Source organism: Melanostigma gelatinosum (assembly GCF_949748355.1).
Source record: "Melanostigma gelatinosum genome assembly, chromosome: 18".
Lineage (NCBI taxonomy): Eukaryota > Metazoa > Chordata > Actinopteri > Perciformes > Zoarcidae > Melanostigma > Melanostigma gelatinosum.
In genome coordinates, this window is record NC_136651.1 from 7,386,758 (window position 1) to 7,414,106 (window position 27,349).

General features: G+C 40.9%; 2 protein-coding genes across 3 annotated transcripts in view; both read left to right on the forward strand.

Moving 5' to 3' along the window:
* The window catches only part of znf462 (zinc finger protein 462), a 45,376-nt gene extending 27,044 nt beyond the window's left edge, over positions 1-18,332 (forward strand). For both annotated transcript variants that reach the window (XM_079289626.1, XM_079289627.1), the window contains exons 4-13: positions 274-408; positions 2,715-3,139; positions 4,608-4,726; positions 6,716-6,913; positions 9,652-9,892; positions 10,086-10,225; positions 10,520-10,743; positions 12,742-13,057; positions 13,754-13,901; positions 14,320-18,332. In XM_079289626.1, coding sequence (XP_079145752.1) covers positions 274-408; positions 2,715-3,139; positions 4,608-4,726; positions 6,716-6,913; positions 9,652-9,892; positions 10,086-10,225; positions 10,520-10,743; positions 12,742-13,057; positions 13,754-13,901; positions 14,320-14,539 — 2,166 coding nt within the window. In that variant the 3' untranslated portion in view covers positions 14,540-18,332. The remainder of the gene's footprint in view (positions 1-273; positions 409-2,714; positions 3,140-4,607; positions 4,727-6,715; positions 6,914-9,651; positions 9,893-10,085; positions 10,226-10,519; positions 10,744-12,741; positions 13,058-13,753; positions 13,902-14,319) is intronic.
* Positions 18,333-21,078: 2,746 nt separating this feature from the next.
* Positions 21,079-25,834, forward strand: rad23b (RAD23 homolog B, nucleotide excision repair protein). The gene is made up of 10 exons (XM_079289504.1): positions 21,079-21,261; positions 21,843-21,924; positions 23,189-23,268; positions 23,448-23,611; positions 23,722-23,777; positions 23,946-24,073; positions 24,459-24,591; positions 24,709-24,836; positions 24,977-25,165; positions 25,361-25,834. The coding sequence occupies exons 1-10, from the start codon at positions 21,196-21,198 to the stop codon at positions 25,472-25,474; spliced, it is 1,140 nt and encodes a 379-aa protein (XP_079145630.1). The 5' UTR covers positions 21,079-21,195; the 3' UTR covers positions 25,475-25,834.
* The last annotated feature ends 1,515 nt before the right edge of the window (positions 25,835-27,349 follow it).

Sequence of the window (27,349 nt, forward strand, 5' to 3'; positions counted from 1 at the left end):
ATGTTTATTTTAGAAAAGTGATTGTCTCTAACTTCATGGAGAAAAGGTAAAGCTCACAGAGAAGAAATAGCATCTTCTGACTGTGGCAAAATAGATCAGTTGGTTTAGATTATACACTGTTATTATTCTTAAAAGGTTAAATAATATATAAATATAATACAATAAAAATCCTTGTCTCAAAGAATTTTTAAAAAGTTTTTAAAATATGTCAAAAGAAAATCAAAACGGAATAAAAAATGTTCTTTTTATCTTTTTTTCTATTTCTGTTAACAGGAAAACCTTGCAAATAACGCTCCCATAGGATTCAGGTGTAACTTCTGCATAAAGATGCACCCCACCCTCCGTGCTATCTGCAACCACCTGAGGAAGCACGTCCAGTACGGAGAGGTCAAAGAGGGACATGTCAAGGTAAATAGAGTTTCTTTTATGCTGTTGTAGTGTCTTATTTAACTGGGGATTTGTTACATTAACTCTGAAATGTTTCCATGTCAACTGCACACGTCTATGTTAAACATATTTGTATAAAATAAGAGGTTAATGTAAACAATTATTATGATAAATACACATTTCTATTTTATATTTATCTATGGCAAAATTAAAAACAATCTTTTTTTGAAAATGGCATATGTTGGTTTGTGAAATGCATCAAAGGAATCCTTTCTTGCCGAGAGTTGGATGAGAAGATTCTTCATATCCGTTACATCAATATAAAGCAGCAGCAGCTGGGTAGCTTAGCTTAGCATAAAGCTGTAGTTTCATATTTGGTGTACACATTTTAAAGTAGTATCAATCTCGGTATCTCTGCAAGAAAGTGAATAAGCGTATTTCCCAAAATGGCAATTAATCGTGCAGCTACTACTTCACAGATCACGCAAACGTATAGTTTGCTTTATTTACTTACATCAATGTAATAGTTTACTTACAATACTCATTTTCCTCTGCAGTGATCTGTTTTACTGGACATGGATTCTGTTTTTGTTTATAACTGATGGTGGCTTCTGGGTAGACAGTCTGTCAGCTTCCTCCAGAGAAAACAAGCAAAGCTGTCCCATTGCAGCGGAAGGGGGTGGAGGTTGGGGGTACAGAGTGGTGCGCCATAACTTGTAGGGCAGCGGTGGGTAACCATTCAGCCATTAGTATTCCACTGAGCCTCCCAGTGAGGGGAACAGGCCTAAGGATCCAACGCCTCACCCAAACGGAGACCTGGTTCTTCCGTCAGACACTCGGTCTGTCTTTTATGTATTTAAGATGTACTGCATACTTCGGCAACTGAGGTCTACAAAAAAATTGGGTATTTCTGTTGCCTTTTAGGTATGTTCACTAAATAGGATCAAATGTTAGCCTTTGAAGCTAATGGCACATGCCAGGGTTCTGGGTTAACTGCAAGCATTCATGGCCTACAACACCTCTAGCAGATGGAATTTATTGTATGTTTTACACATTGCAGAAGGTAAAAATAAACGTTGCTTTTTATAGTATCTTGAATACAGTTTCAACTATAGAACTGCAATGGTTCTAATAGAGTTGGATGGCAAAAAAAACTGGCTGACAGTGCAGTCAGGGCAGACTGGATGGCAAGGTTGGGTCTGTGGATGCCACATCTTATTTATGGCTGCACGAAGTGCAGGCTCAGGTCCTTCCACAGAAAGAACGAGCTTCCTCGAGGCAATAAAAAAGTCATGGTGATTTTCTGTCTGCTTGTGATGACTACAGAAACCAGCCAGCACCCCAGTAGATGACGGAAGAGGAAACAGATGAAGGAGTTTTGTTTTGCAGTTGATGTGCGAATGTGCAAGGTCTTCTGTTTTAGGTTTTTTATCCTCCCATTTCTTTCCAGGCATCAACAGCAGCTAGGAACAATGAATCATTATCAATGAATCATAGGACTATAGATATTGTGATTCACTTTGTTAAGAATAATTTAATAGCATTTATTTTTGAGAGTTATACGGTTGAGATATATATTTTAAAAAAGAAGGTAGGAGAGTTGGGAATGATGTGTAATAAAGCTCCTGGACCGATTCGAGGGGTAGGACTCAAATTGTCATGTCACATTCTATTTAGATGGTGCAATCAACTCAATATCAACTAAGTGGTGTGTCAGTAAATACCGGCAGACTACAGAGTGTCAGGGTTGGAGTTGGCCCAAGGTTTCTATTAAGGCTTGCCTACGCTGGACTTGACAGTCATGTTTTTTCAGTCATTCCTTCTTGGACCAGAAACACTTTCATTAGCAGGCTCTGACTGCAGCTTAAAGTCCTTTGGACCGGTGTTTGGCTGTTTCAGGAAAATGATTGAAATAGAAAGGCTTCCAGGTCAATGATATACCCACATGTTGATCTTCAGCACAAATGGATCCAATTGACAACACAGAGGATGACTGAGAGAGCTGTAACTAACTGACAATGATTGCGCCGATACAGCGCAGAGCAGAACCAGAGGTGTTAGACAGATGCTTAACTGTTGCTTATGTGCTGTTAACATGATTTGCCTGATTTAGGAAAAACACTGAGAGGCACCAGACTTTAAGTGATACTTCATTGAACAGCAATTTTTTTGTCATCTGGTAGCTGATTGAGTATCAACATTGGACTATCCAAATAAAATTGTTACCCTTCATCTTTCTCCTTATATTGCAAGGTTGTGCATCCGCATAGCAAAACGACTGCGACAGACAAAATGAACATCTGAGACTTCTCCTCTTTGTTTTGCAGCAGGAAGTCAGCGAAGTCCCCCTGACCCTGCCTTCTGAGACCCTGACTAATGGCGACCTCGAGGGGGATGAAGCAGCTGAAACCGACGGCCTCGAGACACCCGCGGAGACAATGATGGGTCCACCCATGGTCTCCACAGCTTCAGCTGGTGGTGCTGTCGCCGCAGAGACACTGGAACCAGAAACTACTGTTGTTGAAGGAAGGGGAGCGGCCCTTGTGGCTGCAGCGAGGGCCGTGGTGTCAGAGGGCGAACTGAAGCAGCGATTAGCAGCGGGGGGTCACCCGTGTGTCCAGTGCGACAGAGTCTTCATGTCCATGCAGGGACTGAGGTCCCATGAGAGGAGCCACTCAGCCATGGCGCTGTTCAGCCGAGAAGACAAATACAGCTGCCAGTACTGCCAGTTCGTCTCACCCTTCAGACACAAGTAAGTAAGAGGAGCAGAGTCGAAGAGTCTTCACTGTGTCTACAGTGGAGTCCCCAGAGTAAATTCGACACATATTTCTAGTATGTAATTTGTGTGATGTGTTGATCTATTTATCCTCTGTTGAACATTGATCTATTCTGACTGTCCAGTTCCTTTCATTTGTTCTCTTCGGTAAGCTTAGTTCAAGTTATAATCCTTAAGATTTTAGTCCTTGTTGATTTTGGCAACAAGAAGTTCTTTCAATAGTACGGGGACTACTTTTCAAGGGACAACAATGGTTGTTGTCTGTGTTTCCATTGCGGTTGTAAGACTTGCAAAGATTAGGCAAATTAGTCCGGTGACGTATGAAAAAGCAACATGACATGGGACTGAAACACTCTCTGCAGTCTGCAGCATAGTGTGGCTGCTAAGAAACACGTTGAAAATGAATTAACTTTACTGCTGCATCGTATTTACTTATGCACATGGTACTGAATGAAATGCAGAGGAGGAAAATGAAACTACGGGCATCTTGGATGAGCAGTCATTTAACACGGTTGCGATATGGCTATGGCAGAGGGGACAGCAAACGTGTCCCTAGATTACATGCATGCATCATTTCTTCTGAATCCCTCATGCATGTGAAGGCAATTTAAATCCAGTGCAGGAATGGCGGACTCCGCCACCAACAACTATATTGTTAGGTCATTATGGAACATATATAACTGCATCAATAGGACACTATAGCCCCAGTAGGAGGACATTTTAAACTCCATCCCTTCTATAACTTGCCAGCTGTTCTACAAATCAACTGGATGTTAAACTAATTTTGTACAGAGCACTATTTTACACCTTATTCAGTTTACCCTTCACGATCCCTTTGAATCCTCAATCTTTTCTAAGATTTCCTGCCTCCTTGGAGAGTTAAGACAAACATTACAGCGAGACAGACATTTTGGTAGTGTGATTTCTTTTATCCATCACAGAGACACAGAGCGAGAGGGGAAGAGAGAGGCCTCATCTCCACTGAGCTCCCAGGTGTAATCCTTCTGTACTGTATGTGCCCTGACCCAGAAAGAAGCCAAATTCCCATGCCACCTAGGAGGCTGGCATTAAAAACACAGCCGCTGTCCCCACAGGCGCTCACACGTTCACTCCCACCAAGGGATTGTGGGAAGATGAGTTCACCCCACGGCTCCTCGTTCTGTAGTCATTGGAAATGTGCGGCTGTTGTTTGTGAGGTAAACAGAATTGAGCGCTTTAGATGCTGCTGAAGAAGAAGAAAAAAAACGCAGTTGAAATCATCAAAGTGGATGCTGTTGAGTAGAGCTCTCTCGCTTTCTTTCCTGTACTCTATTCTTGTCACTTTCTCTCCTGATCTGCTGTCCTTTTGTCCTCGTTCCATCAATTCTTTTCATCTTTTATCCTCTTATCTCATATCCTCCCCTCTGTTTGTTTTTTTTCGTTGTATATTTTGTCTCATCGACAGTCTGGACAGACATGTGCAGTCTCACCACGGGCACCACAAGCCCTTCAAGTGCAAACTCTGCCCCTTTAAATCTGCCTACGTGAGTCGCTTGAAGAGCCACCTGCATAAGGCACACACAGGTAAAAACCAATAAAACACACACACACACATCAAATCCCATGTTACAGCTGTATCCATGACTAACAAGGTATTCCCAGGTCAGAATAGCAGCCTCCTGTTTATCATCTTCCACATAAAGATGCTGTGCATGATTTAGCTCATCCTACACAGGTGTAACCAATGGACTAGCTGGAGGAGCAGCTTCACCGAGTACATTAGATACACCTAATTAAGCACATACCGGTACAAAATAATCATATTTGGATTTTTAGCACAAATAGCCCAGATGAATTTGTTGTTAATATTGTTTATTTGGGAATATGGAGATGAAACCCTCAGCATGTTACAGAGGTGAATGCTGACAGGTGTCTTCAGTTAGATGCGGTTCTTTGCCTGTGATCAGTTTTTTGTTGTTATTGAGGGAGCCAGACATCAAAGTCATAGACATTCAAGCAAATGTAAAAAAAAAAAAAAAAAGCTCCACTTCAGAAATCAATACATGAGCAAAATAAACTATCTCAAAAGTGGCCAACTAGAAAGGCCAATTCTCAAAAAGCTTTCGAGTGCGCTGAACTGTCTGATTGGAAAGAACAAGAAAAAGCAAAAACAGTTAGCCTGACAGCTGCTGTGGATAATTGGCACAAACCAATTTTGAGTTGCGATTACATTTGAAAAGTAGAGTTTGGTGATGTTGTTGATTGATATAAACAATCTGGATTTTTTTAAATATATTTTGTGGCTCAGTGTCCTTGCTTTCAGTCCAAAAAGCTGAAGATACTTTGTATTGATACACCCACAGTACAACTCGTTCTCACTCCCCGTGCGTCAAATACCGCGGCTTGGTCAGCGCTCCTCCGTGTCTGACACCGTCGCACGTGGGCACCCTTGTGTGTGAATCTGACGGTAAAGTTTTTATTCAGTGACGTTCTTTTCTTAAACCTAACTAAGAGGTTTCGTTGCTTGAACCTCACTTCCTGTGAAAATGTGGGTTTATTTTGAAAAGACACTATGCATGCAGCAAGCGTATATCGACGTACATATTCCTGACAAGTCCAAAACGAATGTTTGAGCAGTACGTGACGCGTCATAGTTTGAAATTTGGAAGCACTGACCAAGCTGCGTTATTTTGACGGATTGGGGTGAGAATGCATTGAACATTCCGGAGCTATTTTATTCCAAACATGTTCTTAACACAAATAGTTCAATCAGGAAGTAGTTTTTCTTATTAAACCACTTCTGGTAAGATGATGTTGCTCTCCTCAGGATGCTGCTTGCATTAGGTTGTTGTTGTAGGTTGTTGTTGTTGCAAATATATTCAACAGCTACAGGAAGAAAGATGCTATAAATCCCCCATGGGTACATTCAAAACTCTACCAAAGCTGCCAGAAACACACACAGTAGCCAGCGCGGCATCAGTCCAGTCATATATTGTAACGCCATAAATCACAGAAAGTGTTTAGTACATATGACTGTAATTTGTGAGTGAGATTAGCTGTTGGCATTATATGAAATACTGTTCTTTATGGATGGCTCATCAACTTGCACAAAGCTTGCCAATTATGAAAAAAGAAAAAGTGCCTCAATATCATTCAGACTCGCCTCCCTGTGGCAGTGTGAGACTACAGTATATCCATGTTTACGTTCAAGGCTCAGTCAACTAGAATAATAGCTGTTTGACTGTGTAGTAGAATGTAGATCATGTTTATGTGCGATACCTCGAGACATTTCGAATAAACATTGCAGCTCGATATTTTTTTTCCAGCAAAATTACGCTTATTGGTCCAAGAGGAGTCCTAAAAGTGACATATATGTTACAGATTGACTTAGAGGGGAATAGCTTTGTTTGTGGTGGAGGATGTGTTTATTGTCACGATGTTTTTTCGTTTTTTTTATTAAGGATCTTGAACCCATTTACAGGTCTTTCCAGATTCTCAACTAATACTGCCTTTGTACTGTACATTTCCTTTAGCAGCCATGTTGTTGACTTGTGTTTCTTGATTTCCCTCCAGGTGAGCAGTACACATACAAGTGCTTGTCTTGCCCCTTCTCCTCTATGACCATCAGCCAGCTGAAGGAGCACTCTCTGAGAGACCACGGAGAGGCCCTGACCCTCCCCAAACTCCGGGCTGCTACCCAGGCTGCTCATGGCGCCCTCAGGCCCTTGCGGCTGGCCAGTAACGCAGAGCTGAATCCCTTGGCCCTGGATGGTATGAGATCCTGCATTATGTCATTTTAGTAGATGTATGATCATATGATGGGCTTGTCAGGCCAGATCTGGAAAATCTCAATTGAGCATCAAAGCAGAATTCATTGTAATACAGAAGAGAGTTTCTTTACTTTGGAGCCAAGACTCTGAGTGGTGCTTATATCCTCTTATCTATATTAGAAAATATCCCAAAATAGTAATGGTTTCCCACAGCCCAGAAAAAGTATTTAAATACCTTGTTTAATTTGCCATCATCGTCATATATATATCCTCACATTTGACAAGTTTAAACCAGCAAATGTTTAAGAAATGACAATACAGTCGATGCTGATTCGTTTTACTGTTGATTAATTGACCAATCATTTCAGATCTAGCACATACAGCACATGTTTACAGCCCAGGTGGGGTTTTCATACTATTAATTGTAACTCATTACATTTCCTATGAATATGGAAAAGCAGCAGTTAGGGTCAATAATTAAGTGTCATAGCCTTTGGGAAAGTATTGTGTGCATGGGTTGAATAAACAATGTCAGAATTGACAAGTTGGACTGCCTAAGCCACCTTTAATGTTGATTCTGACACCTTTCTTTTACGGAATATGTTCTATCAAAGAGGCACCTTCACCGTAGCTTGGTGCAGAACCCATCTCCTTGATGTGATGCCATGTTTTTTGGTGCTTTAGTGGCCGTGCATTGCACAGCTTGCAGGCTGTTCTTGGCAGCAGCTGTCACCTTGCTGCTGGAGCTGTGGAATCTTCCCTGGAGCTGAAGCGGGGCAGCATTCCTCAATGCGCCAACCACCACTGCCAGCTGTGCCCTACCAAGACAAGTGAAACATTGAGAAAGAGCAGAGCTGACATATTGAATGTCTCTCTACCGTGCCGAACAGCCTACCTTCAGTCAAATGTCTTGAATTCCGATATTTGAAGTGGAATAGAGGGTTTGTTTTGAAAGGATTAAGATTTGATTGGTGCTAAAACTATGAATGTAAGACCCAGGTTCTTTGATCTCCAACCTCATCCTTACTTTTTTATGGTGCTTTAAGGTCAGCCTTTAAATTTATTTAAGCTGCTCTTCTCCTCCCCTGTCTCCTCCAACATATTGCTCCTCTTATTTATGCGACGTAACAGACAGCTCTGGCCCTTAATCCTTTCAACAAGACACATCGCCACCTTACGACAGAATTCTCTCTCCATCCGCCATCTCATCTCCTTACATCTCCACAACGCAGAGAGGATATTAAAAACATGAATCAACGGTGGCATTGTTTGATTTGTGTGAATTCCTCTGTCTCCTCTGCAAAAGTGAGAAACTGGATCTCCAGCATTTTATAAAGTAAAATTTTTTTTTCCAATTCTCTTTTTTTTTCTTCCATGCTCTCTCATACTCTGAGTGCTGAATGAGGCATTTTTCACATGGATAGATATTCTATTAGTGTCACTGTGGTTTATTTATTGATGTGTTGGAGGCTCAAAGTAGGGCGATAAGATGAGCTTGCTCACTGATATTATAGACTCTTGAGAGAGGGAATGAGGAGGGAAAGAGGTAGGGGACAAATGATGACAGTCATAGCAATACATCTGTGAGGGGGAGGGGACATTTGATTCGTGAGAGTCATATCTCCTTAAGAGAGCAAAAAATCAACTGCTGTCTACTGATAGTCTTTCATTAAATATTTACGTGTACGGACAGAAAATGTGCATTTTCTTTTTAAAGAAATCATCAGACAGCTCTCATTAATAGAACAGATGAGGCAGATGAAAGAGAAGATACGTGTAGGATGAACTCCATCCTGCTGTGCAAAAATGTGCATTGGAATAACATGAGTCTTAGATGCACAGGGACTCTCGTGGATTGAAAAACTAGTGGCCAAATCCTAAAATATTATTGTGTTCTTGTTAGAGTGAATACTTCCTGTTAGAGTGAATACTTCCTGTCTAGGTCTTAAAATAGAATCATGAAAAGAAGAACGTACAAATTTACTGGTAGCCTGTACACATGTTTGTGCAATGCGAAAACATTTCTTCAACGTAAATATCTCCAGACAAGAGGTGGATGAAGTACACAGATCGTAAACTTGAGTTAAAGTACCAATACAACAGTATTGTACTTCATTAGGAAGTTAAACTGCCTGCATTGAAAATGAAAAAAAATCAGAAGTGCTGTGCCCCTGTGACTGATGTATATTTAAATGTGACATTAGATTGTTAATACTGCATGAATTTTAAATGACTATTTTATTGTTGTAGCTGGTGGAAGTGGAGCTGGTTTTCCTCCTTTATGTACAGTTGGGTAGTTTAGTCCAGCGCTTCTCAACCTACGGGTTGCGTCCAAAGGATGAAAAGATAAATTTGAGGGGTCCTGAGTTGATTCATGGGTTACGAAAGTAGAAAGTTCAGCTCCATAAATCTGCATTAACATCTGGGACTTTTCTCTAATCTCTAGAGTTTTACCTTAGTGGGCCTCGAACAGCCATTTAAATGAAACCATGTGATACGTTTAGAGGGAAATGTCTCTTTGGTGGAACTGCTAACAATTTATAAACATCTTAGAACATGGCAAGGAGCCCCAAGTAGATGCTGTTTGTTTATTAGAGGCCACAAGCCAAAAACGGTTGGAAACCACTGGTTTAATCTAAAGCAATGCATTGTATTCTAGAAGCTGTTCCATTTTCACTCGATTCCAAATTGTTTGTTCCAGACAACAAGTGTCTCTCATTTCTCTGTCCCTCTCTTAAGATCCATCGTACCTGGAGCCAGCTGATGTTCGTCAGCAGCTTAGTCATTACCAGCTGGCATCCCGCAGTCAGATGTCCTCTGGCTCAACAGTGGCTGACAATCGACCAGACAGCTTCCTGACTTGTGAGTTTTGTGAGTTCAGCTCTGGATACATGCAGAGCCTGCGTCGGCACTACAGGGACCGCCACGGTGGCAAGAAGCTCTTCAAGTGCAAGGACTGTTCCTTTTTCACCTGCTACAAGTAAGTAAAGACTTCAGCAGAGAAAGATAGGAACATGACTGATATGGTGTATACTATAGGCTGTTTATGTGAGTTTAGATGCTGCAGACTTTATGCAAAATGTACGTTTATGAATGTAAAGTAACGGTAACATATGGATACATTTCCCTCAATAGTTAAATGATCCTTCTCTCTGTCTCTGAATCCATCTCAGGAATACCTTCACCATGCATGTGGAGGCCGGTCACAACAACAATGCACCTGACAACCTCCCTAAAGACCTGCGCTGCCCTCTCTGCCTCTACCACACCAAACACAAGAGCAATATGATTGACCACATTGTCCTGCACCGAGGTACACATCATGCAAAGTGGAACTGGGGACATGGAAAACTTTACTTTTAAAGGAATAGTTCAACATTTTGGGGACTCATTTTCTGCAGTATTTTGCTTTCTTGCTGAGAGTTAGATGAAGAGATTGAGTTTAAAGACAGGAAATGGTATTGCTAGTATTCTTTTGGCCGAGTGCAGTAAGTTGTTGGGATCTTATCTTCGCCGCAAGGTTCCCAGGCAACCAGCAGAAACATTGCGGAGCTATTTGTTTGCTGAATAATTAAAGCAGTTCGCTCTTTCACTCCTCCTCCACCAGAGGAGCGTGTGGCTCCACTGGAGGTCAGCCGCTCCAAGCTGTCGCGCCACCTGCAGGGCCTCGTGTTCCGCTGCCACAAATGCACCTTCACGTGCTCCAGTGACCAGAACCTGCAGCTGCACCTGCAGAAGCATGCCGAGATCAAACCCTACCAGTGCCAGCTCTGTTATTACGACAGCAGTCAACGGAGCCAGCTAGAGGAGCATCTACGCCTTGAGCACAAGGTCAGTGCGCGTCCATGTACGATACACATGCTTTAAGTAGCTACATTTAAATTCATATACCTTACCTAACTGAATTCTACAGTGTATTTAGAGGTTTTCTGGCTTATCTCCAGAGAGTCTTATCGAATGTGGTTTACTCATAAGAACATGTTTTAATAATCAGTCTGCTTAATGGCTGTAACGTGACATATTTACACTCAACACAAGCTGTGTAATTCATTCTATATGGCCTTTGCTGGTTTTATGGGAAGTTGTAAGGCTTGTGCCAATCAACTGTCTATATTCCCACAGTGTTAGGATATCCTGCAAAAAGAGACCAAATGACTTGTTTGCACATTTTGAAGTGATGGCGTGCAGCAGGGAGCATGAACCTGTTCAACCACGAATGTAAATACAGTAAACTAATCCCTGCAGCAGTTTCAAACTGAAATCCATGTCAGCCCACTTTGAATTTAGGCAAGAAATAACATTGTTCATGATTCCATCGCAGCTTTCATTCATTGTGATGTCATTTCTTGAACATGTATCATAAAACTTTATTGTATGAGAAGTTATTAGAAGATTCCAATAGCAGTGGGCCGTAAAGTCAATCAGGAGTGTGAAAGTGTGTCAAAATTCTTAAAAGTGAATATTAACATGAGAATATTCTTACCACATCCAGGAGGGAAAAGGTTTTGTCTCTCAGTCCGTCCTAATGGGGGTCATTTATGAGATGATGTGAGGAGGCAGATGGTATTTTACAAGTTTACGTCTATCGTTTTTCAATTCTTAACATGACTAGATCCTTAATTTCACCCAAAGCATGCTGGGATAAGGTCCATCCCTTGTGTTACCTGAAAGAGGACTAATGGAGCCTAATTAACATGGTACATTTACAGACAATAAAGAGAATTTACACATGTCAAGAGGTTGCAAAATCAAGAAATTTGCTTGAGTTAAATTTTCGAAGAGCAGAACCGCAGTATCTTTTTACGTGCATATTATTATTACTGTTAGACCTTTCTCATTCAGTTCATCCTTTGAAAAATAATTGTTGCTACTTGAGATGTTATGTACTGTAGATCAAAGCCACAGTTACTACAACGTTACTGCACATCAGACAGATACGTTGGATTAGAGCCCAAAAATGAACGGATCACCCGCACTGTCAATCACTTGTGCTCACTTTATTTACCATCCTCAGACCTTCATCATATGAGATTAAAATAGACAAACAGCACCGGTACGTAAACAATAGTGCTGGCACCCTCCTTTCCTGCTTAGATTTACATATATGGGACCAATGCTGTTGTCTATATTAATTTATTATAATTGTAATGAAGGTATGTGGACCAGAAAATCATAAACAAAGTCAGTCCAAGTGATTGGCAGTGTGCAGGAGTGTTTGGTCCTTTCATGTGTTGCAGTGAAGGCTAACGCAGAATCTTTTTTTGTTTTTTTTCAAGGTTATGTAAATATTTGATTCAATCTGGGAAAAACTTTATTGTCAATTGATGAAATGCAGTGTAAGGACAATAAGAGAGCAGCGCTCCTTCTGGGCGAGACAGAGAGCCTGTTCATGGTAAGAGGAGTGAAAGAGCAGACATTGCCTCTGCTGGGAAGGATGCTGCAGTCCTCAGGGAGTGTGGGAGGAGGGAATTGCTCAGAAAGAGTGACATCATTTGCAACAGGATGCTTTATGCAATGAAATGAGATGGTTCTGTCACCAAAATATTCCATCTTCTTTTTTAATTGTTTTTGCTCTTATGCTGCATTGCACAGTAAACAAATACACGTCTGGTCTGAGCGAGAACTTTTAATGTATTAACTTTTGAGTTGAAATTCACTTTGTTAAAAAAAGGAAAAATGAAGAGCTAAACACACACAAATGTAATTTATTGTGTCCGCCCTTTCACTTGTTGAAGAAAAAATAACTCTTAAAAAAAAGGGAGTTCTTTGAGATAAATACTTGTCAGAGCACTCCTCACCAAACTGATAAGAACTCCTGTTTCTGATCAGGTCATCCGCAACTTCGAGCTGATGGGCCGCGTCAACCTGGACCAGCTGGAGATGGTAAAAGAACAAGGGAGCAGCGCAGACGAGGAAGAAGAAGAAAGAGAAATAATGGAGATGGTTGGAGATGGAAAAATAGCTGCACAGGAGGAGGACGACGACGACGACGAAAGAATGGAGATTATGCAGAACATAGTGGAGGACCAGAGAGAGATAGATGATGAAGAGATAGAGGACCACTTCAAAGAAGAAGAGGTGGAGGAGGAAGAAGAAGATGAAGAGGAAGTCAGGGGGATGGAGGAGGAGAAGCCCGGCCTACAAGGTAAATGCAGATGACGTAATCTTTGTTGAGTTAAATAATATCTACTCATATTCATCTTTACTCTAACAAGGTCCATATTCAAGGGACAATATAATTCTGTCAAATACAACCACTGATGTTTGCTGAAAGAGCAAATATATACCTCACACCCAGCCAGCACCGACCAGAACGACTATTTAACCGCTGCAACACATTTCTTTACAAAACCTCCTGGGCTTACACTATGAATGAGTATCTGCTGAAAAGCCGTTTTCTCAGTAATTATACATAATATTGTGATCTGGGTGAAAAATCTCCTGTGGCTCATTTTAAGCCAAGTGAATGGGCCAATAAGTAAGAAAGCAATCACACTGCCAGAATACTGGAAGTCCCAGACTATACACTGCTTTTAGCTCGCCTTTTTCTCATGAGCAGTCTTTTTCTTCCAAAACAGCCACAGTCTTAGTCAAACATACTTGACTGGTATCAGTTGACTGAAGGAAAAGTAGATTTCACACTAAAAGATATGCTGATCATCCCTGTTCTACAGAGGAGCTGTCACTTTGTGATGTATAACTACGTATGAAAAATACTGATCGCCTGATAATAAACAAACTACAGCAACTGATATTTCAACTGGTTTCAAATATTGACGCAAATATGAACACTTGTGCTCCTATTCTGAGACTGACCAATCATTTGAACTCTATTTCCCAGAGGTCCTTGCATCTCCCAGCAGCAGCAGCTGCAGCAGCAGCAGCAGCTCTGCGCCCAGCAGCGCAGAGAAGCGGCTTCCCTGTGAGTTCTGTGGCCGCTGCTTCACCGACAGCCTCGAGTGGGAGCGTCACGTCCTGCGGCACGGCATGTTAGTATTTTGTTTTTAAACTATTTCTCAATCTCAAATCTTCAATTATACAAATACAAACACAATCTTTTATTTTCGAATCATTTAGATTGTGTGTTTGATGTGAATAACCACGACGATGGTAACAAAGTAAAATATCAACAGTTTGAATTGTTGATGGCGCACTGTCTTCTGGATGGTTGGAATTCATTTTGAAATTATGGCACATATCATTTTTTTGGTATGTATTTTGTATAACGATACACACAGAGACCTGTCAGAGGCGCACCTGTGCTACCACCAATGAAAATGTTAAATCAATGCCACACATGCATGGCATGGCTGTGGTCTTGTCTTGTTAGTATATATCTGCATATTTAAAAATCGTATTTTTTCACATGTAATAGGCACTTATTTTTGCTCTCTCCCTCATCGTTAGGGTGGTTAATAACAATAACATGGACACCAGCACCACCTCCGCATTAGAGGCCTCAGCTTCATCTTCCACTGGCTCCTCTGTCTTGATGGACACAGGATTGGACCTGGCCAGCACCGGCAACGAGGAAGGGAACCCCGCTGATCTCTCGCTGGGAAGTCCGAGCCAGTGTGTGGAAGGCAAAACAATGCTCGACACCAAAAAGGATCAACAGTTTGGTTGAAGTGATTGTAGGCCTGTTGGGATAATGTGCTAGAAACTGATCACCATGGGTAGGATCAGCACTGAGTTGAATCGTAAAAAAAGGAAACAAAAAGATTGAAACTGAAAAAAAAGTGACTTCTTATGAGTTGGCGCATTACTAGATTTTAGGTGTTACATATTTAAGTATTAGATTGTGCTGCATAAAACGGCTGAGCTCTTTAAATGGGCAGTCCCCTAGGACAGATCTTAATATATTGGTAACCAATAGTGAACAGAACTCTTTATTGCTGACATTCTGGTCAAATCTACAGTGACAGATCCCACCTTGATGAAACTGAGCTATTTATAGAGAATGATATCCAAAATGATTAACTAAATTTTTAATTTTTTAATTTGAAGCACCTTTTACGCTGCCCCAAAACAGGGGCGCTGTAAATGTACCCGAACGGAACAAACGCGATATGAAAGCATTTAAAACCGTGGCCCACTGTAGAGCTACCTTTTCTTGTTTCTTGTCGGGGAATTTGAGACTTTTTTTTCATCTTAGCCTTGTGTTAAGTGTGTAGAAGTATTCCTCGAGAAAGAATCGCACCTTATCTATTTTAGTAAAAAAAAAAACCACACAAATCCTGTTTTCTTCATTCGTAGAAATACTGACAATTTTCCCCAATGTTTGTAGCAAATTGCTATATTTTAGGTCCCTTAATATTATACTACGTATAAGCCTTCAGCCTGTGGCGCCCTTCGCATTTTGACTTTACCGTTTCATTGTCCAGTAATTTCACGTGATGGAATAATGGTAATAATGGGATTCGTTAAAATCTCCCTTCCCCTGTACGATATGTTGTTTGTAGTCCAAGTTAAACAACATCAACATGTGCACTCAGAAGATCAATATAACAACAGAGATATGTTTAATGTGCCATCATGACTGCATCCCCATGATATAGGTGTCCGTTAAACTGAGCATCGCAAGAGTTAGCCTGGACCATAACTACAGGTTGTTATAACAGTGGCGTAATATGTGTCATCGTCATCAATAGACAGAGATCACGCTTGTCTTTTCAGTGAAAAAATTTAAACTGTGATGTGCCAGGATCCAGGTCTGTATGGGCATCAAAATGTTAAATGGTAAAAAAGACGAGGATGACCACCACGGCTGAGTGTTGAAGTGCCTTACGAATCCAGTTCCTCTAATGGCCACTTAATGGCTTTAATTGATTTTAAGCAAAAAGTGAGGTAGTTTGAAGTACCCAGGCAATCACCCCCGATCTCTCTGTGAGTTCTTTTCCACGAGAATTTATGGCCCCAAAAGCTAATTTCACTTGTATTAATTTGTGCCTCAGTGGCAGTTCTGACAGTCATTGTTCAAATAAAATCAGATTCGAATAAATTAGATTTTATTTTATTGTAATTTCACAGAGTATCAGTAGAATGAAATGTGTTGTAGCATATGAGCATGGAACCAGGTAGTGCAAAGACAGCAGCAAAGACAATGTTGAGGCCTGAAGTGTTGGTTTGACCTGATTACAAAACAAATATATATATATATATGTTCTCATCAACCCCAGGTGGTAATTAGCTATGCAGATAGCGTTGCTTTTTTAAACAAAGTTTTGAGATATCCGTCTCTGAGATGTTTTGTCTGATTCAAGGGCAATAGGTGGAGTTGAATTTGTTTTACTCACAGCATTTAAGAAAATTGAGTAGATTTTGTTGGAACTACTTTCTACCAAACAAAAAGTCCCGATGAAAACTGTTGATAGTGTGATCTGAGTGTTGTACTGTGTTATCCGGAGTGAAAGGGGGAAGCTGTTTCTGGAAAAGTGTGCTTCGTGTGTGTTTTTTTCAATGTTGTGAGCACCACAAATGAAATTCCATGCTAAACCGGCTATGTTTGGAGCCATGTTTGCTTGATTGACAGATGTCTCTGTCTTTCACAGTCAGCCCTGGTGATTACCTCAACTCCATCCAGGCCCCTTTCCATATCACCCAAATTCAGATTTTTAGGCTACAAATGACTGACAGGCTGGCATTAAGCATAAGACTCAAATCCTGGCTTTAAGACATCCCTTCAGAAACGTATGGCTGATGCCACAGACACCACAGATATGCTTTTCTGCAGTCTGTGGTCCAGTTCTGTAGTAATGGGATGCACTGAAAAGACAAGTGTATCCAGCACAGAAAACCTTAAAATCATTGGTTTCCACATAAATGGAGTTTATTTGCCACTGGTACTCTATTTAGACTTTTTAAAAAGGTGTAAAATCCCCCAACTTAAACTCCTTTAAATTCTGTATTGGCACAACTGTCACAGCCTGGATATGTGTGCTTCTTTTTAGATAAAGTTGTCATGTTATTGTTGATACTGACAAAAGGCAGAGATTGTATTTGTTGAACGTTGCTGCTTGAATACCCTAAAGCCTTATAAGATAATAAATAGCAATTAAGTCAAATGTAAGCCCAATTCCAATAAGACCAATAAGCAACATGAAACAATCTGAAATGATATGGCTGTCAATATAACATTTTTAAAAGGGCACGATTAATGTGATATATATTACCAAGACTGCTGTGTTTGCTGCTGTGTCTATCCTGAGCATTGAACCAGTGATGGAAATGGGAAATTTGGGTTTGTAACCCAGGCGAACCACGTTTGCAGCCATGTATAGAAAACAAAACTACTTGTTAAGTGTTTGAACCGTGGTGTTTCAGAAAGGATACTTTAACCCTTTTCCCTTTAGGTGTTTTCATTTTATTTATTTTTTAAAGAAGAAAAAAAAAGAAATCTAAAGACGATAGCTAACCCTTAGGGGCTTTTTGAATCTCCAATCCAACATTATTACGCTGTTGTACCGCTGGTTACAATGAAAAATATCTCCTTTTCTGTACTGTAATTGGAATGAGCAGATAGGAAGAGCAGTGTGGTTGTACAATATTTAAACACATGAAGGAAAAGTATGCAGTTCTCTTATTATTTTACCTAAACTGCTTGGTCCTTTTCTGGGATTGGCCAGTCGACCTATTGATCCCTCTGAGATCTAGCTGACTCATGTCCAGTCCAACATCTGACACTCCGGTATCTTCTATCCATGACCAGTAAGGACATCAGCTCACTTGCTCCAAATAGTCCTGCCCTTACGTGTAGTCTACCCAGACATCAAGAGGTGGGAACGTAGCAGCCCCACTATGCTCCTCAGTCCTTGTAATACCTTTAAAAAATAAAAAAATAAAAAAAAAACTGTTGCGTTGGTGCTGAACCTCAAAGCCCTTTTTTCTGTTTTTCAGGACCAGCGTGTAGCTTTTTTTTGAAAATAAAACTGTTTGAAACCTGTTGTTGTAGAAATAAGCTTTGTTAAGGCAGCTTGTTGCCCAGCTTGAAAGCCCAGTGTAAACCAGATGATAAATTGGGACAATCTGGGTAATGAAGCTGTCAACCCAAAATAGTTTGTTGTTCTGTGATCATTTGAATAGAAAATGACGATGAATCCCACACTGTGTGCAGTCTCTAGACTGTAATATTCCCAGTTTACCCAAAGTTTAGCCCCTGCTGACAACACACTGGATACTTGTATATATGTTTAGTTTGTTTCCGATGAACTTCTCTTTTCAGACTGTTGTCTCCATAGTTTGACACTAGACTCTCTCCTTCTTGCCTTTCTTCCCATTTAAATCTGATTACCTGATGGTGGGTTGTGATGTTGCCTAGAATGATTGTTTACAATTTTATTCCATTTATCTCTGGATATTCTGTAAATATTGTAATTCATTGTCTTTTTTTAACTTGATAATAAAGTTATCAGATAACGGTTCATTTTGTTGCTCTCTTCTTTGCACAGACTCAAAATAATAATCACAATTGCAATTTTAAACAAAATGTCTTAAAAACTATTGGATCATGTTCCCGTGAGGATGAATTGTAATAACTTTGGTGATCCCCTGATTTTCAATCTAGGGCCATCGTCAGGTCAAATAGACTTTGATGTATAACCAAATACCTGATGATGGCTTCAGCTGCAATTTGTGTTTTCAGCTAATTGGCAAATGTTAGCATGCTAACACACCTGTAAACAACATGTTATTAGTGACACTGAGCATATTACCATGTTGACGTCAGCATTCAGCTCAAAGAATCACTCTGCTAAAGTATACAGCCTCATAGACTTTGTCTTGTTTTATGTAATAATGCCTGCTTCCTCTGTCTTATGTGCGTTATGTTTGTTCATATCAATCTTTTTTAATACGGTAAAGGAAAGTCGGATGGACACCAACAACACTTGAGCCTTTGTGTTGTTGGGGACAGTCAGTGGAAAAACTCTGGAGGTGGAGTAATTTAAATGTGTGAGCAACTACATGATTGACCAAAATTAAGCATAATGTCAAATGTCTTGGTTATTCTAGCTTTTGTGCAACATAATTCATATTTTCAGTGACATATTTCCCCTGTAACATTTCAACAGAGCCCTTGAAACATCCAATAATACTCTCAGCAGCTCGTCCACGGGAAATAGCTTCGGGCTGAGAAGGCATCTCAGTGGCCTTCACTCTGTGTTACACCCTTCCACCTCTCTCTCTCTCTCTCTCTCTCTCTCTCTCTCTCTCTCTCTCTCTCTCTCTCTCTCTCTCTCTCTCTCTCTCTCTCTCTCTCTCTCTCTCTCTCTCTCTGAGAGCTGCAAATACCAGGCCTTCACTCTGTGTTACACCCTTCCATCTCTCTCTCTCTCTCTCTCTCTCTCTCTCTCTCTCTCTCTCTCTCTCTCTCTCTCTCTCTCTCTCTCTCTCTCTCTCTCTCTCTCTCTCTCTCTCTCTCTCTCTCTCTCTCTCTCTCTCTCTCTCTCTCTCTCTCTCTCTCTCTCTCTCTCGCTCTGAGAGCTGCAAATACCAGTTGTGTGTGTGTTGTGTGCGTGTTTGTGTGGCTGACACATGCCCGAAATACCACGAGTCATTGAGATCAGCAGGCTCTTTTCATAACCTCGACGTCTCCCTGTATCTCTCTAAAAAACAGCACTTGGATGAGTCTATCTGCAGTGTCTTTCTTTTGAAAGTCTCAATTTCACACACGTCCTGTGAATTTCCTCTAACGCCTGATTCGAAGGGACCGAGTTTTTATTTCACATGTCTAACATCATCTCTTAAAAATATCTCCAAATCACCAGGGATTAGACTGTAATCTCTGTGGCTCAACCACTTCAGAGGGGGCCCGATGGCAGACTGACGACCCCTGGAGACAGGAGCAAGAGGCACAGCCACAGTGGGGAGAGGGGGAAGGAGGACGCTGCTGCTGCTGCTGCTGCTGCTGCTGCTGCTGCTGCTGCTGAGTGGAGCAACGTAAGGAATGCATGATGAGCGTATACGCTTGAGCCAAGGCAGGCAAGGGCACAGCTCCTGTCGTAATAACTGGATGACAAGAGAGAAGGGGGAGGGGGGGCGGGTAGAGTGATAGAGAAGAAAGTCAGGATAGAAGAAGTGTAAGAGAGCTAGAAGAACAGGGTGGGACAGTTGAGAGGAGTGAGAGATTAACAGATTCACCCATAGAGTGATAGAAAGTGAGGTGGAGTGATATGAGAATAAGGAGAAAAGTGGCCATGGGAAGAGACCCCATTGAGCTGCAGCATATTATCTGTCCTCTCTGCTGTGCAGCACGTGAGGCAGAAGTCAATAAAGCATCTGAATACTGAGTGCTGGATGGGTGATACTCACTCAAATTCAGTAAGGGAAGCATGCTCATTCTACCAATGTCAATTCTGAGCGGAGCATGATGAAAAAGCACCAAAATGTATCAAAAGGCAAAATGCGAAAGACGTAAAATGTGAAATTTGTCAAGGATTCTTCTGACAGTTAGCCAGTTAGCAATGCATTTGCTTGAGGGATTGAGTTGTTGCTTTGTCTGCTTCTTATACTACAAGTAGGGTCAAATAACATTGTTCTCTATTACTGTATGCTTTTCTACTGTTTTTATAATGTACCCTCTCTTGCCATGCACTGTTTCGTGAAAATAACTGACAATAAAATATTTTTTAAGAAGTAAACTCATAATATTGTTTATTAATAATGATAATAATAATACTTACGTATTTGTAGTGTTGCAGGTATTTATCTTTATTCTTTTTTTTAAGTGGAAGTGCACTGGAGAAACTATACTGCAGAGTATATATTTAAACACTTATGCCCTATATTAATATTTAAGTATCCAACAGTATATGAAGTGTTGCTCATATGTTAATAAATCACTATTACTAATCCAATAAAAATAACATTATAATAGTAAAACGCTCTGAGAGAAGCCTACTTTTACTTTTGATACTTTAAGTACATTTTGCTGATAATAATTTGACATAAGTACAATGTTGAATGCAGGATATTTCCTTGCCATGGAGTTGTCTTAAATTGAGGTACAGCGATTTATTTGAATAAAGGATATATTAAGATTACTACTAACTAAACTACTAATACGAAATAAAGCACACCTGTAAAATTGGTGATTTCAGCTGCAGTTTCAGAACCGTCCAGTAGGAGCGCTGTAGCTTAAATATCTTACATAGAAGAAGAAAAGCGAAAAGTCATGGCGGCTGACAGTTTGTAATGAGCCAACAAAAACAGACCAGATTCTTGCTTTGGATCGACAACGTTTAAACTACTCCCGGGGATAATAAAACGACAAACCCCGACGACAAAATGCAGATAACTTTGAAAACCTTACAACAGCAGACGTTCAAAATCGACATCGACGAAGAGGAGACGGTGAGAGTTGAAACCATGCATTTGTGAAGAGGGGGTGGAGTGGGAGTTGGGTATGTCCTGGAACGGAGGACTTTTGTTTTCGACCATTTCAAATCGATCGATAGATGGGTCAGCGTTAACACAACGGGTACATTTTTAGAAGGACCAAGTGTTCCGGTTAATATGTCTTGTGTTTGACACTGGGCTTGAGACAGATTAGCGTTATTTATTGACTAACGTTACTGGTCAGGAAAATTAGTTTGTATTGTCAGCATTTAGCCGTAGCCCACTTATGGACAGATTAAGGGAGGGGGTCGGGGGGTGCACCGTAATTAACGTTAGTTTTCTAGTTTTAACTTGTTTTTTTTTAAATAAAACGTTATGCTTTCAGTCTGTAATATGAATTATGTGTTTAAAATGGTTTCTCTGGTAGTTCACCAGCAGTATGTCTGTTCAACTCCAGTTTTATGAAGCACACTTTGAACTTTATTTTCTAACTCGTGCTATAGTTTGGGCTGAGCGAAAATGGTGGCGTTGAAACCTGACTAATTTTATGTTAAAGTATTACACATGGATCACAAATGTGTCATTTTGTTCCACAGGTGAAGACATTAAAGGAGAAGATTGAACAGGAGAAAGGAAAGGACAATTTTTCAGTTGCTGGACTGAAACTGATATATGCTGGTATGTTGCAGTTTTTAAATCCTCACATTTCTTGATATTGTGTTTATTTATTGTGTGCCGCAAGATTCATCACACTGTTAAGCAATTAATTAGTGAAGCTCACAGTGATGGCAAGGTCTCCTGGCAAACCACACAACTCTCATTCAGATCAGGAAGCACCTGGTTTATCCAACGTTTTCACTGTCTGTGTCAGTGGAAGCCTAAACTTATCATGAAAGCCAGTAGCTTTAATTCAAAGTGTTCTTGCAGCTAGTGGGCCTACATTGAGTTTCCCTTAAATAGTTTACACTGACATATAATATAAAAGTGTGTACACTATACATGGAGATGGGAGAGTGACTCTTAAACCATATTTGAAAGATTCTCTTCATAATCCAGCATTAAATGTTAAAACGCTGTTTGTTCTGCATGTTCTACAAAATGATGTAAACAAAAGATTTAGCTCTAAATGGCAGAAGTTGCCCAATTGTTTTTGCTTCCCTCTCAACCATATTTTGTCACATTTTGAGAACTTATGTAATTACAAGTAAGCATCTGTTTGTATCATAGCTGCTGCATTGTTATGCACATGTCCACACATTGGATTTGTTCTACTTTTGCATTGAGAGGTCTAATTTGATTAATTGTGTCCACGTTATTTTAGGCCCTCGGTGATATTGTACAGCAAATGCAGAGCTGGTTAATAGTTGCTGGAGGTCTGCGGTGTCGTTTTTGTTTGGGACGTTAAGCTGATGCACTAAAGCGGAAAACCTACCACAAGAAAACTGCCAAAGAACACGTCAGACAAATGAAAAAGTTATCCAGATAACTACAAAGGCTGCAGCTTGGTTTCAGTGTTTCATGACAAACTTACTTTCATTGCAGTCGTCTGACTTTGAAAACAAGAGGAGGTAAATCTTGGGGGAACCCGGGTACTAATTAGGATTTTTGTCAGACTAAATTATGCCGCTGTCCTTTATCGTAAAGCACTCAAACGTGACAAATGCGGAGGGACGCTGAATGAATACATGTTGCAGGTTCTGTGTATGCATTAGCATATTGTAGCATTTTATACAGTGGGGCTGTGTGTGATCTACTTAAAGTGGCTTCTCACACACAACAAAGAGAACCAGACGTGATAAAAGCGGGTGATAAAGCGCTCAACAACCTTCTATTCAGCGATGAAATGTGATGCCATCTATTGTTCCGTCCCTGCGTGTTGTTTCAAGAGTTCACGGCAGGTAAAGCCGGTGGAGCTGTGACTCATTTTTCTGTTTCGTCGCAGGTAAAGTCCTCAGCGATGACACGGCTCTCAAAGAATACAAAATCAATGAGAAGAACTTTGTGGTGGTCATGGTGACAAAGGTTCGTGAATTACAAATTGTTTCGATAAATATAGTACAGCATGTCCATGAATGTTATAAATATGAGTCGGTTTTGTGAGCTTCTCTCTCCACTGCTAACCGCTTATGTACAGTGACCCGTTGTCGCCATCAAGGGACATCAGAGAAGTAACACGTTTGTTTTTATAAATTCCCTCGCAGGCTAAAGCAGCCCCGCAGCCTTCACCTGCCACTTCATCTCCCAGCACTGCAGCCCCTCTGGCTTCATCGTCCAGCTCTGACAACACATCCGAGCGAGCCTCCACAGACGACAAACCAGAGGAGACGCAGTCTTCCCCTGCTGAGCCAGCTTCCACCCCTGTCAGGTAAAGATGGGTAGATGTTTGTCTTTAACTATCTGTCTGGTTTCACCGAGTCTTCTGTTGAGAAGTGACATGCAGATCACGCCTCACCCAAGGTCTGTTTTCTCTTACAGAAGCTCTGAGGCTTCAACGAACACGAACCTGATTGATGAGGCGGTTTCAAATCTAGGTAAGGCTGCCTCTGTGAATCTGTAGATCCGACAGAAATGTAATTCTGAATCTGATACATGAACTTTCGTCCACCTTATTTCTTGTGGATATCCACAAGATGCTGTTGACCGACTGTAAAGCTCTTTATTCCCACAACTGATCTGTCTCGGTGTGTGTGTTCCTGTAGTGACGGGCCCATCGTACGACGCCATGGTGACCGAGATGATGCTCATGGGCTATGAGAGGGAGCAGGTGGTAGCAGCTCTGAGAGCGAGCTTCAACAACCCCGACAGAGCCGTGGAGTACCTGCTCACGGTAAGAAAGTCTTAAGTCTGAGGCCAAATGTGTTGTCGAGCAAATTGCTGGATTGGAACGTAATAGATTTTACCTCTGTGTGTTTTGTGGGCAATCATAGAGCTTAATATCCCTGCTCGGGATCTTGTGAATTTACATTGCCTTTGGAAAGGGTTATGTTGGTTTTAGTTTAGCCGCCAGTGACATGCATGACATGGTTATACAAATCTTCCACCCATAACCACTTCTCAAAAACTTCTGAGTTGCCCAATCCAAAAATGTGTGCATGACATTATGTAACTCACAAACTGAACTACAAGTAATCCTGAGTCTCAATCAAATTGTGGCAGCCATACACCATGTTTATTATTATTTTAGTTATTGTATTTTGTTACTTTTCTTTCAGGGTATTCCAGGCAGAGAGCCGGGCCGTGCAACGGGCCCAGAGGCGGTGGTGCCTCCAGTGAGTGTTCAAGCTGCACCCATAGGTGGCATCAGCCTTCCCGCCAACACGGGCTCTTCCCCGAGTGCTGCGGGAGGTAAGCGACCCGTAGAAGTCGGCCTATTTCAGCAGCCTCAATGAGCAAACGTTTGATACTGGTATCCTCCTTCTTTTTTGGTGCTTAAACTTTCTGACTATCGTTTTATCCTTTCAGGCAACCCCCTCAGTTTCCTAAGAAATCAGCCGCAGTTCCACGTGATGCGACAGCTGATCCAGCAGAATGCCGCCCTGCTTCCTGCCCTGCTGCAAGAGATCGGCAGGGAGAACCCGGAGCTGCTGCAGGTGGGGGGGGGCCCTCGACACAGTTCTGATTGAATGTGTTAACAGTTTAGCCATTCACTTGTACTCCACCAGTAGTTCTATGTACCGTAGGTTTGAAAAAATATTGTCAGTTTGACTAAAATGTTCATTTACCACTGTAGGAGATTAGCAGCCACCAGGAGCAGTTCATCCAGATGCTGAATGAACCCAATCCAGAGGCAGTGCCGGCAGGCGGAGGAAGTGGAGGTGGGGGAACAGGGGGAGCCGGAGGGATAGCGGGGGACACACCCGGCGGGAGTCACATGAGCTACATCCAGGTCACGCCACAGGAGAAAGAGGCCATTGAGAGGGTGAGCACCACATTGTCACCAGCCGCTTTCCTCTCAGCGGGAAGTTCAGTACTGCTTTACCAGATGTGCTGGAATACGAGACACAACTCTGACGACGATTTTTATCTTGAGACGATTGAACATGAAGCAGAAAATATTATTTGCTGATTAAAGTATTGTTTGGCTAATTTGCAACTGTTTTCTCTCTAATTGCAGCTAAAAGCTTTAGGATTTCCGGAGGGACTCGTTATACAAGCCTACTTCGCATGTGAGAAGAACGAGAACTTGGCCGCCAACTTCCTTTTACAACAGAACTTTGACGACGATTAAATTTTCATCTAGGCTTTTTTTTTCTTCCTCTACTTTTTGATTGCTAAATATGCGTACAACAAGCCTTTTACATTTCCAAAATCACACAAAAAAAAGATTTATTCACCACTTCGACATTTACCTTTCTTAATAACACTGGATCATTACGAAATGGAGGAACAATTAAAGTACTAGAACTTTGCATCAGAAATCACCTGTGTGCTATTGATTTACTTGAATACTTTAGTTAGTATGGTTTGCAGTATGTCACATTGTCAGTGAGGTTTGTTCAGGATACATCAGACAGTATTCATGCACTCTTGTTTTTTTTATGTTGACAAGTAATGGAGATTTGAAAGAAATAAAGTTGTGCACAACGTGTATGGCACTGGTTATTTTTCCATCAACACCCCTCATCTGCAATGCATCATATTTGAAGGCATTTTAACACGTGGTGAGGTTTAGTTGCAATTACTTGACATTTTTACATAAAAATAAATAAACTGCCTATTCTGCCATGTTGACTTTGAAGGTTACAAATAACTTTTTGGGGGTAATTATGTTTACAGGTATTTGTTATGATTTGATCCTGATTCTAATTTATTGGCAAGTTTGCCTTGCATGTAGTCTAATACACACATGTAATTTACTTCACAAAGTGTCAGGTTACTTTAAAAGACTACAGAGAATAATTCATTTTCATGTGAACTTCATCAGTGTCATCGTACCTCAGGCTTGTTACTGAAAAGCTCCAAAGAGGGGCCCCATAATGCTCGATTTAGGAATAGGAGCTGAATGACAAGAGCCCCGAGTGCTTAAAACGGAGTTGACCTATAGAGGGCAACATAAACCACAACATATTTACAAAAGTGAAACGGTGTCGACACACAGAGCTCTATTTGCCAGCCTGAAATGTGTGACCTATCACAAAATATGGGAATATCAGAGACATGCCGTTTACTGGGTAGGACGTAAATGTAGCAACATATAAACGGTTTATATCAACACGCAGTTCAAGTCATGCAATAGTTGCATCTCTTTAACAAGGTAACTTTAGAAGTAACAGTTGAAATACATAGTTTTAGATTCTTGTTTGTACTATATGAATGTAAAGACATGTTTTGTGGAGTTGTGTTGCCATAGTGTACAGTAGAATTATATGGACAAAAGTTTTTTTTAAATGAATAAATAACTTGTAGATCAAGCACTGACATTACTTATCAATTATAAGTGCCATCCTTTTCCTACAAAATGATTAACCGTATAATCTATAAAAAACGGCAAACATGTCCTCTGTTTTGTAACATCACTATAGTTACAGTAAAGAATTTTGTGGAACAAAATCCCTTTTCTTTTAACATACATTAAAACATACACAATCATTACAGCGCTAACATCACCTTTACGGGTTCCTTTCGATGTGTAAGTCACTCCCCATTTCATGTTTGTAATTTCAGAATGTTGTTTTTTGGTGAAAAAATGCATGTAGCTGGATACATGTAGCAGAGACTATCTCACTGTAGCATCTTTATCGCTTTTATTCATATCGTGCACCCGAGAGCTTCAGCTCCTGCACAGGGTGGCAGTCAGATTCGGTGTCACCTTTGAATGCTCGGTTGTCCTCCCCATTCTTCCCACTGACAGGTTGAAAGAGAACCCCAGGGAAACAGGACATTGTAGGAGTGCTCTTTAAAATAAATTAAAAATGCTTTTAACGGCAACATTGTGTTAGTTAGCCTGCGGCGATATGGCTATTATCGGGGGGGGGGGGGGGGGGAGCTATTGCTGCCATTTAAATGTGCTTCTCCATTACACTAGCGGGGAAATCTGATGTTTTCAATGAGGTAATGTTGTAGATATGGATATAGTATAAAGGCCATTGTGGTTTTCTTATTT

What these genes read in the sequence shown, in the direction of transcription:
- rad23b (XM_079289504.1), top strand. Translation starts at nt 21,196, where the DNA reads ATGCAGATAACTTTGAAAACCTTACAACAGCAGACGTTCAAAATCGAC. An exon ending in ACATCGACGAAGAGGAGACG is followed by an intron (nt 21,262 to 21,842) that starts GTGAGAGTTGAA and finishes TTTGTTCCACAG; the next exon opens with GTGAAGACATTAAAGGAGAA. An exon ending in CCAGCTTCCACCCCTGTCAG is followed by an intron (nt 23,612 to 23,721) that starts GTAAAGATGGGT and finishes TTTCTCTTACAG; the next exon opens with AAGCTCTGAGGCTTCAACGA.